The following is an 11,531-nucleotide window of genomic DNA, read 5'->3' as shown; positions in this document are numbered from 1 at the left end:
GCTCCACTGCATTGCCGTAAGCTGGCCAACCTTGTACGCCTTTTTGTCAATTTTATTATCTTGTTGTAGACCCACTCAAGCTGTTTCTGTCGGTACGCAACCTTGAACGCCGCGATGATTCCAGCGCCCATCGGCTGTAAAAGGCAGTAGTGTTAGGTGGCAGAAATTCTACGCGAACATTAGTACAGACCAGATTGCCAGTGTTGTGGGACGAGGCGTTATCTAAGAGCAACAGAATGAAGCGACCACTGGCCCGTCTGGGCTGGTGTCCGTTTTAATTCTAACGTTACTTTTGCCCACGCTGCTAGTTCCTCTTGTGTCATCGCTGAGCTCTCCCTGGCCTTCTTGATCATGGCCTTCTTCTGTTTAATTGTGAGCCACCTCCCCATGGCTGGTCAGTGGCAACTAAGCTGCTGATGCCCGAGGTTACGGAATGACTGGTGCACCGCAACTGTGCGATGTCTGGTGTGGAATAGTTCTCGCTCTTCTCCCTCTTTAAAACGATACGATCATTTGGGTCAGGTTATTAGGTTACAGCAGTACCGGAATGGAGGTATTGGCAAAATTTTGAATCGATCTGGATAAGAATGTCTTTTATGCAGCATCCAAACCAGCTATTTGCGCGAATCCAGTCCTTTCCAGATCCAGCCTGAATAACGTTTAGAAGTGAATCACGGCCTTATGACTTTCAGTAAGGCAAAACGCTCTCTTCTTGTCGTACTACAGGACGAATCAAGGACTAAGTTTGCTCTACAAGCTTAAGAATTTTTTTATTGTGTTAATTTATGTGGTTAACGCCACGGAGATCTGCATCAATTCATTTGAGTTCTGCGTCCTATTTCGCTGACTCTATCCATACAAGCCAGACCTCTTGATCAGGACCTACCAAGGTGAAAATGGCCGGCAGAAATTGACCATTCGGACTTTGTTTTCTAGAACGGCCCTTACGTAGGACGTGTGGTGGCCAAAGATGAAATTTAACCATAATTACATCAAATCTCAGGTATAGCCCCACCTTCTCCTTATTAGGGCCAGCCTTTTGAGGTCTGATTGCCAAGGCTTGAGAAAGGCACAATACCAGACTTTCTTGGCAGCCCGATTAACGTCTGTGGCTTCTATTACGTATCTCAAAGCCTATAGCTTCAAACTTTAGCGTGACTCTATTCAAAATTGAAGTCGATACGTAGGAAGACTTGCTCACCAGCGTGGAAAAGGAAAAGTAAGTTAGATTTGATGGCTAAGACTGCTTCACTAACTCTAACCATCATTCACAGGCTGCTGCCTGTGTCTCATGCATCGACCGGCAGTTGGTAGCTTCCTCCGAGTTTGTCATACCTCTAGTACGGGTCCCAGATCTGATACTCAACCTCTCGCTACCTCACGGTCTCCGATATGTATTCCAAGTTCACTTCGTCTTTGAGAATACGTTTCCTGAGGCAGTGTTCCCCTAGTTAGGATTTCCAATCCTCACCATCTGCATTAGTGTCTTGAGCCGATGCTTGTCCAAAGGCTTAGTGAACATATCCGCTGGGTTCACATCGCCTTTGACTTTCTCCAACTGAATCACACCTTTCTCGACTTGTTCTCGAACAAATGCTATCGCAATTCGATATGACGAGTGCGTCGACTGTAGGTAGGATTCACAGCCATTATCAGCGCGGCCTGGTTGTCAATTCCAACGCGAAGATCAATCTTTTTCTTCGGTAGAATCTCTTGCAAAATATTACTCTCTGCAACTGCTTCCATTGCTGCTTCGCAAGTTGCAACGTACTCAGCTTCAGCCGTTGACAACGCAGCAACTGTTTGTCGTCTTGACATCCACAAGACCGCACCTCTAGCTAGCGTAAAAACAAATCCTGTCGTACTCTTTCTCGATTCTGGATCGTTAGCCCAATCACTATCACAATAGCCGTCAGGAGTGACGTTTGCAGTCACCTCATTCGCTCGATCATACGTGATTCCATGCTCTATCGTTCCAGACAGATATCGCAGCACTCTCTTCAGAGTACCGACGTGCTTAGCGGACGGTTTAGCTACAAACCTGCTTAGCTGCCCCACTGCGTAAGCCAGATCCGATCGAGTTCCAGTGGCAAGGTACATCAACATTCCGATTGCTTGAAGATAGGCAAAACTTGTGTCTGATTCTTCTTTATCATCCTGTGGTACAAGTCTCACATTCGTCTCCATCGGATTTCCAACTGAATGCGCATTCTCGTAGCCAAAGGTCTCCAAAATCTCACGACAATACTTGCTCTGTCTAATGGTAATGTAATCATCTGTCTGCTCCACTTCAATGGCCTAATATTCAGCCAGAAGACCTTGGTCCTGAATGCCGTAAGCTTGATTAAGTTCACTAAACAACTCGCACTTACTGGCTTTGTCATTTGGCGCTACCAGAATATCATCCACGTAGACAAGAACTAGCATAAGGATATCTCCATCAAACTTGTAATAGAGACATGGTTCAGTCATCGATCTCTAATATCCATTTCGCAACAACCAGGGATTCAGCTCAGAGTTCCATTCTCTACCGGATTGCCTCAAGCCGTACAGTGCCTTCACCACCACGTAAATGTGGCCATCTGTCTCACAAGGGAAGACATCGATACCTTGTAGATACTGTCAAATTCCCAGCATGGCATTTAGATACGCTGTGTTGATGTCTCCCCCGTAGAGCTTCAGCTTCAGCGCCGCAGCCAGAGCTATCAACAATCGAAAGGATGACATCCGAGCAACAGGCGCGAATGTTTCCACAAAGTCTACTCCTGGTCGTTGAAAATTACCCATTGCCACCAATCGTGCTTTAAATCGTATCACGAAACCTTGGTGGTCGGACTTGAGAGCATAAACCCATCTTGTCTTGATTGGTTTCTCTTCAGGTGGAACTTCGTCTCTTGCGATTTTCTCAATGACACCTATGGCTCTCTGTGCAACCATCTCTTCCAGTTCTGCTTCACGCCAGAAATCCCGATACTTGGATCTCATTGCTTCACGATGGTTCTTCGGAATCTTCACGTTACTTGCACGAATCGGTTTGCCATCGTCGTCACGAATACGCGATGTACTCTGTACTGCATTTGCCACATAGTCCTTCAAGTAGCTAGGTCTTCTGCGCTCATGAGCCTCTCTCAATCCAGTCCTGGTTCTCTTTGGTTCAGGTTTGGCAGCGTCAGTCTCGACTCGGTTCACTTCAGAAGATGTTTCGCTACGATGTGTGCGCTTTCCCACGTACAATGGTGTCAAAACTTGGTTGATCACCGTAGCTTCATGATCGTCATTGCTGTCTTCTGCACACAAATCATTTTCGCTTCCCTGAACTGACCCACATACACTTGCAATGGTAACATCTTTATCATCGTGAACATCCTCTTGGACATCACATTATGCATCCGAACCAGACACTTTCAACTGAACTTCGATCCACATCCTCTGTATCTTCATCTTGCAGCGAATCACTTCGTGAACCTTGTTCACTGCGTCTGACTTCACGATTCTGATTTCCTTCATCCGGAAATGATTCCTGCAAAAACTGAGACTTCGTTTTAGTAGTCCGTTGTATGCTCGCTACTTGTGATTGAGTATCACGCTGCTCGTGTTCACCATTCACAGGTCTCTGGTCAATCTCTGTTGGAAGAACAGCAGTAACTCCTCCCATCTTCGACACTCATTACTTGTGTCGCCTCTCTGCCTTTTACATCAGGTACACTGTGCTGACTGTGTTTCACGACAATAGACTCGTTACACTGAGATTCACCCAGCTGCACACCACTCTGCTCAATACTCTCGCCTCCCTCGAGATATTCAGATTGTAAATCCATTGTCTCGTCTACAATTGATGCAGACGTGCTTGCAGCAGAATCTTCTGTGTCACTTGACTGCTTCGAGTCGCTACTAGCCTCGTTGACAAAATGTAGAGACTCCAATCCTCATCATACACGGCTTCATGTCGCTCCCAGTAGATCACATCCTCACAAATGCGTAAGTCTGTCACAAATTTCGCTGTATGCTCCTCGGGAAAGTAGACTTTGCACCCCACAACGTTCTCTGAGTAGCCGAGAACAAATCCCAACCTAGCGTTATCATCGTGCTTGCGTCTGCTAGGTGATACAGGAACATGGACATACGCCGCCGCTCCAAATTTCCTGATATGATGAATATCTGGCTTGACTCCAAACAACTTCTCATACGAAATCCCTTGAGTGCCTTTATTGTACACTCTGTTCTTCACGTAGACTGCATTTCGTAGTGCTTCAGGCCACAGACTCTTTGAGACTCCTGCGTCCTTCATAGTTGCTTTAGTCATCTCCATGAGCGACTGATGTGTTCGCTCACACAATTTTAGCTGAGAGCTCTTCGGTTCAACAAGAATGTGATCAATACCTTGTATTTTGTACCAGTCCTCCATCTCGTTTGACACAAACTCTCCACCTTTGTCTGTGACTACTTGCCGAGCTCGGTGCGTCACCTTATTCTCTTCGCCCACTGAGCTACGTCCAGCTTGTATCTCAGCCCACAATATATACTCCTTAATGTGCTTGCTGATGGCATCGCTCGATTTGCTCGTCAATGGTTGCACAGTCACAAACCGTGAAAACCCGTCCATGATCACTAGTCTGCTTGAAAACGCGTGCCATTTCCTTTGCTAGGTATCCGGAGGTCAGCGTAAACGACTTGATTTGGAGCTTTCAGTCCTCGATTAATCTTCTTCTGGTAAGGTTTTCTCTTCTGCTTACCATAGTGACATGCCTCACAGTCCTCTTGCTTCTGACGCTGAGTCACCATCATGCCATCTACTAAGTTGTTGTCCGCCATTGTCTTCACATACTGTGGACATATGTGACCCAATCGCTCGTGCCATAGTTTTAGTGAAGCGACACCTTCAGTCGTCGTAAAGTTACCAATAAGACCAACTGATGCCACAGTGTGATTGTATGCAAGACGATCTTGTGAAACTTAAGTCCCTCCACCAGAAGGATGACTCACATAAATTCCCCAAGTACTATCTTGGGGCGTAGCCACTACAACCGTTCTGTCTTCCTTTCTTACGCGAAAACATCTCACTTGTCGATAGTAGTCGAAATCAAAGCCATGTTTTTCAGCTAGTCCCATCGAAAAGAGTCCATGTGTAGCACCAGGCACGTAGAAGACATCGTTAATCCGAACAATGGTCTGCTTTCCATCGACATCCGTGACTAACTCTACAGTACCAGCTCCAGCAATCTTTGAAGCTAGATCGGATGCTACTCCATGCACGTATTGTGACTGGTTTGGGTCTACAGTGAGCTCCACGAAATACCATGGGTTTCCAATGACATGAACACTTGCGGCTGTGTCAAAATACTACCAACCACTGCTCGTATCAACCTCACTTTCGTTATGTTCAAGCCCATCATGCATCCAGTCAACATGCTTCTCTGTTCTGACAGTATCCTGCACTCGCTCAAGTTGCTGTTCCAATCGATCGTCTTCACTAACTTCCGGTTGCAATTCTGCATCCGTTAGTGTCGAATCGGGATCTCTTGTCACCTCTCCTAATGTTTCATCCACATTTTCTGAGTCTGGTGACACGCTGACAGCCAAGTGATTTGCAACTGCACGCGGTTTCCGCTCGCAGTAGCCCCACCCTCGTTCTTCACTCGATCCGGACAATCAACTTTCAGATGATCCGTGCTTTCGCAAATGAAACACTTCCTCATCTTTTTCTTCATGGAGTTGTTGCTCTTCTCAACTTTCTGATGCTCTGCACTATCGTCGAATTTCTGCTTACTTCCACTGCCTCTATTCTTATACTTCACTCGGCCACTCTTAACTTGGTAAGCTCTCTGGCGCGAGTCCGCAACACGAATCAGTTCACGAGCACGTTCAGGAGTAATGACAGTATCCGCACTGTTATAGCGAATACCACTTTTTAAACTCTCAAACTCGTACTGACGAGGCAGGCTGTTCAACATCCACTCGACCATGGTAGTATCATCAAACTGGTAATTCAACGAAAGCAACTCTGTCCGCAAATTAAACATTCTGCTCAAATGTTTATTTACATTTCCACTTGAAGACAACTTCATCATCTCCAGCTCATGTCTGATGTTCTCTGCGCGATGAGCCATGGTAGTTTGGTTCTCCGTACTCTCGAATTTCACGCATAAAGCCTTCCACATGTCTGTTCCGGTTGTCTTGCTCCTAATCTCGTGGAAGATGTCCCCTGGCAACGACATTCCGATAAGCTGCATGATAGACAATTACTGATCATCAAACCCTTCCTCGCGTTCAGCAGTCGAGAGCGAATCTCTTCACACTATCGTCCACGATACGCGTGAGTTTCTTCTCCCTGAATACAATCTCCATCGCCCACTTATACTGCTGCCAGTCTTTTCCGTCCCAATTCTTCGGGACATCATCGCTGGTGTACTTCAGCGGTTCTCCCATCTTGGACCACTCGCACAGCTCAAACTCCCGTAGTTATTTGGGCTCAGAACCCAATTAGAAATTGAACTCGATCCGTAGGAAGACTTGCTCACCAGCGTGGAAAAGGAAAAGTAAGTTAGATTTGATGGTTAAGACTGCTTCACTAACTCTATCCATCATTCACAGGCTGCTGCCTGTGTCTCATGCATCGACCGGCAGTTGGTAGCTTCCTCCAAGTTTGTCATACCTCTGGTACGGGTCCCAGATCTGATACTCAACCTTTCGCTACCTCACGGTCTCCGATATGTATTCCAACAGACTCGCAGTTGCGAATAGTACAGGCTATCTTGTTTTCGTGGCCGTCATACCGCACACCACTCTGCTAAGTTAATGCCATGAACCGCTTCGGCGCTTGGGCCTCACAGCCGTCACTTTTCACACCACTCTGCGCAAAATACATAGAGCGATACGGGCCATCACCACACAAAGTCTTCCGTAGCGCACCAGGCTAAATCGTTTGTCCACTCCGTCCAAGCTACGCAAACTGTTTCGAGTTAATCAAAGCGAAAGCAAACGGTGAGTTACGTAGAGCCGTTTTCAAATATGTCTGCTCCGCACCCCACCATACCCTCTGTGGTCCTGTTGGTCAAATGCGTGCATGCTAAAGCTTGATAGCCCAGAGACTGCTGGTAGATTAGTAGATACTGCGCACAAATTAACGAGTATGAAAGAGCAACCGCATCAGCTCACTCACCGCCACGGCGACAAAAAATATATCTTGAAGTCGGGCGGTGGTCGCCGTAGCAGTAGGAAAAAGCGGTTGTGAGCTCCTGAAAAAAAGATTTTTTCTGATGGATAGAAAATGACACCCTCGCTCAAATCACATTACCCTTTTAAACAGATAATTTGTATTTAAATGCTTGTAATTGTACTTTTTATAAATCGCTTTTGATTTTAATCGTTTATAGCTAAAACAGAAGTTCATGAACTGTAAAGCGATAGCACATTCCAAATCTAAAGTCAGCCTTATATTTTGTAGCAGTACCAGCTAATTCGCTGTAAATATTTCAATACATATATGCTATATTCACTATGGGTCGTATTTTCCCACACTATCCCACATCTTATACCACAATTCATACCACCAGTGCCTTTTTAAAATGAAATGTGGGAATCCCCACCATTAATGAGCTGGTGAAAAGCGGCTTTTTTATCTGGATTAGATTATTCCATCCTCATAGCTAGGATGAATTAGATGGGTCGTGGGAAGAATGATGATCGAAAAGAGTATCGAATTACGACAGAATTATGACGGCAGAAAAAGTGAAACACACAAAACCAGCCCAAATCTCTACTTCGAGGTAGTACAGTACTGTACTGTACCGATTTCGGTCCCTTGGACCTTTGATAAACTTCCGGATGTGATCTTTCTAAATCCGGATAAACAATTTCTTGTACGGTAAAATCTGATTTAATTGCAAATCCTACATGGTCCACCCCCGGTGCAACACTGTAATTAAATTCCTTTAACCTATGATGAGATAGGGTTCAAAAAAATTGAGCATTTTGAACATCTACCTGGGCATTAATTAAAGAGGGTTTAAGTCTACGATGAAGACCCCCGAGTTTGCATCTTCCCTTATTTATTTGTTGCGAATCTTATAATGTTTCCGCCTCCTAACACTTCTGTCTGCTTCTTTTGGCTTTTCAACTACATGAACTCGGCTCGACTTGTCAAATCTAGGATGCCTCCGCAATTGGGTCTGCTGCTGTTGTAACTTTGCTCGCCGCTTCTTGTCCTTTCCACCTTTTAAAAGCGTCGAATGTTTGCGACCGTTACCTGCTGCGAAGGTTGAAAGCGCCTGAATGAGGCCAGTCGTACTCTTTGCGATCACATCTGGGTCATCGTAACCGCGCGTCCAACTTTCGTCGTCGTCTTCCTCACTTTTGTCCTCTTCTCTCAGGTCTTTCTTGTTGCTTTGCTTTCCTCCTGACGCAGTTGAAGCTCCACTACAAGTTGTCAACGAAGTAGTAGAGCCCGATTCCGTACTCACCGCATGAAAACTAGACAGAAGCTCTTTCGCTCGCACCGTGGTATCACGAATTTGCTTGGGATCAACAGGAGCTCGAGAAGCTCTAGTAAATGGAGTTGGTTCACAACAAGTACTCGCGTCTAAGGAACTGGTGTTGCGCTTGCTTGAAGAATTCTGAATGGGAGGAAAATTTGATTCCCAAGGCAGCAGACTATTTTTCTTTTTGTGGTGCCGTCGCTTAGGTCGCACGATTATCGGATCTTGGTCAGCCAATCTGGTTTCCTTGCCGCCAGAGTCTGAGCTGATGCTAAGCACAGGTAGAGGCACTATAGCATGAGTCTTCCTGGCCACTGCACTTGGTCGGGCAGGCGCTGTTAAACGCTCTTCAACGTGAGGCAGGTTTACTGCTTTATTATGTGGTGCTGATGAAGGGATCATCAGCTCGTCTGGTCGCCGTCTCTGGCTTATCTCGAATTCCTCACGACCACCATCATATTCGTCATCGAAAGCTGCCGACACCACCGATGCGACACCTGGCTTACGAGCAACATTCGCTGCCATTGCCGCAGCAGCTACTCTCATTCGTCGCTGGCGTCCAAAAGCAGCAATAGCAGCATTCTCTTCCTGGATTGAAGTCATTCTCGGCGATGGCGTGGAGTTTTGGTGGCGCTGAAGCTCTCTTGCTTCGTGAAGCTGTTTTCTCTTGAACTTGCGAAGTACAGGAGGTTCATTCTGGTTCTTGGAATGTAAATTGACAGCTTGGCTCTCTGACAGTGGCTCACCTCCTTGAGATGGTTGCAGCTTTCGCTGTGGCTGGTGCAAAGCACATAACACTGTGCCGAAATTGAAGCTGGTCAGCTTTTTCTGTGGGCTCCGGCTGACAATGTTAGAAACTGCCTTGCGCTCACGTCCGTCCAGGAGCTCGTCATCGAAATCTACCGCTCCCCATCCACAGATATCATCTTCATTGTCCTCGTAGTCGCTCGCTTTTACGGCGCCAAACATCCCCGCAACTAGAATTACAGAGAGATACTTGCAGCTTCCGTCATCGAGAGATAGCCAGGAAGACTCGCGTACTTGTCTAAGAATAGCGACAAAAGATACCAGTAATACAGAAGCATGCACAATCAAATACACTCTCACTCAAGAAGTTTTCTTAAAAATAATTCGGTGGCGGCTTCACTTGACAGCCGATGTCTCCACATAATGATATCGGTCCAACCGTCCGACGCTGTCCTGTTCCAGAGTTACCTCGCGTCTCCATCCTCACTTAACATTTCCAATTCCGGTGCAGACTCAGCTCTTTTGATGATCGGAGCTGTGGGAAAGCTGTTATCCTCTGAGTCGCTGGACGAAGGTTCATTGACTGGACTCTGAGCGTCCATCTCATCGGCATCAACGATCTCGAAAGTAGCAGCTTTGTCTCGCGATATAAATGGACGCAGTAATCCATCGCGTGTCTGAGCGCCAACAAACCAGCGTCGGTGACGCAAGCTCTGCAACTCTCCGTCCCATCCCAGTTCGAACTGGAACCAGCGCTTGAACTGCATCTTCCGACGTCGTGTGAGTCTCAGTCCACTGGAACTGGCATACAGAACATCTCCAGGCTTTTCATAATCCTCAAACTCCACACGGACACAGTTGTACGCCTGCACACGAGCCCCCAGTCTCAACGCTGTAGGTCTCTGTCTGAATGCCCAGTCCTTCTCGCTCGGATCGTCTTGCACCAAATACAGCTCGTCTCCGAACCGTTTAGCAAATTTTCCAGTGTCTTTGAGTCTCAAATAAACCTTCTTCCCCGCCAGGTCTTCGAGCTTCTTGTTCCTCTGCTTGGCCATCTCTTGAATACCCAGCAGATGAAATTGCAGACGCTCCAGCGCTTGTGCTGACTTGGCCGACGACGTCAAGAACGGCACTTTGGTCTCCGTCCTGGACAAAAGCTGCTTTGACCAGCCCACGCCTGTGGTGCACCACAGCGCGACATGTTCGCAATTGAGCGACAAAATACTGAAATGTCCCTGACCGAGTCCCAACAGGAACCGACAGCGCGCCAGCACCACCGGCGGCGCGTCGGCGTGTGTGCGATGCACCTCGCCTAACAATGAACTGGCCTCAGCCACCAGTGACGAATTGTACTGCACGCGGCGCATGTCCGGCAGCGGACGCCCGTTCAGGAACTCGGTGAGACTTGTGAGCTGGAACTTGGAGTCCGCCTGGGACGCGCGCAGCCCTGTTTTGCGAGACCAGACGTGGGCGATGGAGATCTCGTCCGTGGACTCCCCAGCCGTGAACACGACACCGTGGTGAGTATACCGGAATGGCCAGCGACTCGTGTCCCAGATGCAGATGTGGTCGGCCGCCCGCAATTTCGCCACATCCTGCACCTCGCATGTGTTCATCTTGAGCAGCCACGGAGGCGAAAAAATAGCTCGCACTTTTAGTTCTGGAAACGGAATTGTTATTGTTGCCGGGAGTTCCCGTTCGTCTACCTGTCGAACGGATAGAGAAGAAAAATCGCCGTGCCGAGTTCTAGTTTGTTGTGGGATCGATTGTTTGTAGGAATGTGTCACAATTTGACCGAATCCTCTGCCGAGTTTACGAGAGACTGGGCGATCCGGATAGGTTCTGATTGGTTTCGACATGCGGTACAAAAAAGTAAGCGACTGAAGTGGCTGTGAAAGTCTCATGTTGAGAGTCACGCACGCTCAACTCCACCAGTTCTGGCTGATCTCGACTTTCTTGTTTGCAGCGCATCGCAATGAAGCTCCATTCGAAATGGCTGGGTTTGTTGAGCTTTTACTAGGATAGTGGACCGATTCCCGCAGAATCTGTCGCCCCCGAAATCGGACAGATTTCGGCTAAATGACCATAGAACGGCCAATCAAGGCTAATTTGGACATTCACAGATTTTGACAGATTCTCATTTATGGGGGTCCAAGTGAAAAGCACTAAACTTATATTATCCTACATATATATTTTGGCTAACGTAATTTGCCAGTTGAGTGCCTGATTTTGGGCATGCTCAAAAGGTGCATCTAGCGAAAAAGGCACCAATTGTTGTTTGAATTGGGTCTTTGGAAAGCAAAAAGGGAA

The 11,531-nt window shown here is 47.1% G+C and overlaps 1 protein-coding gene across 1 annotated transcript; it reads right to left on the bottom strand.

Moving 5' to 3' along the window:
- Positions 1–9,797: 9,797 nt before the first annotated feature.
- Positions 9,798–10,837, bottom strand: PITG_04631 (uncharacterized protein; the record flags this gene model as incomplete). The annotated part of the gene is made up of 2 exons (XM_002905330.1): positions 9,798–9,809; positions 9,911–10,837. 2 exons carry the CDS (start codon positions 10,835–10,837, stop codon positions 9,798–9,800), a joined length of 939 nt encoding a protein of 312 aa, XP_002905376.1.
- Positions 10,838–11,531: the final 694 nt, after the last annotated feature.

Source organism: Phytophthora infestans, genomic scaffold (genome assembly GCF_000142945.1).
Source record: "Phytophthora infestans T30-4 supercont1.6 genomic scaffold, whole genome shotgun sequence".
Classification (NCBI taxonomy): Eukaryota; Oomycota; class Peronosporomycetes; order Peronosporales; family Peronosporaceae; genus Phytophthora; species Phytophthora infestans.
The sequence above is the reverse complement of the archived record's forward strand: the minus strand, read 5'-3'. Positions and strand labels throughout refer to the sequence as shown.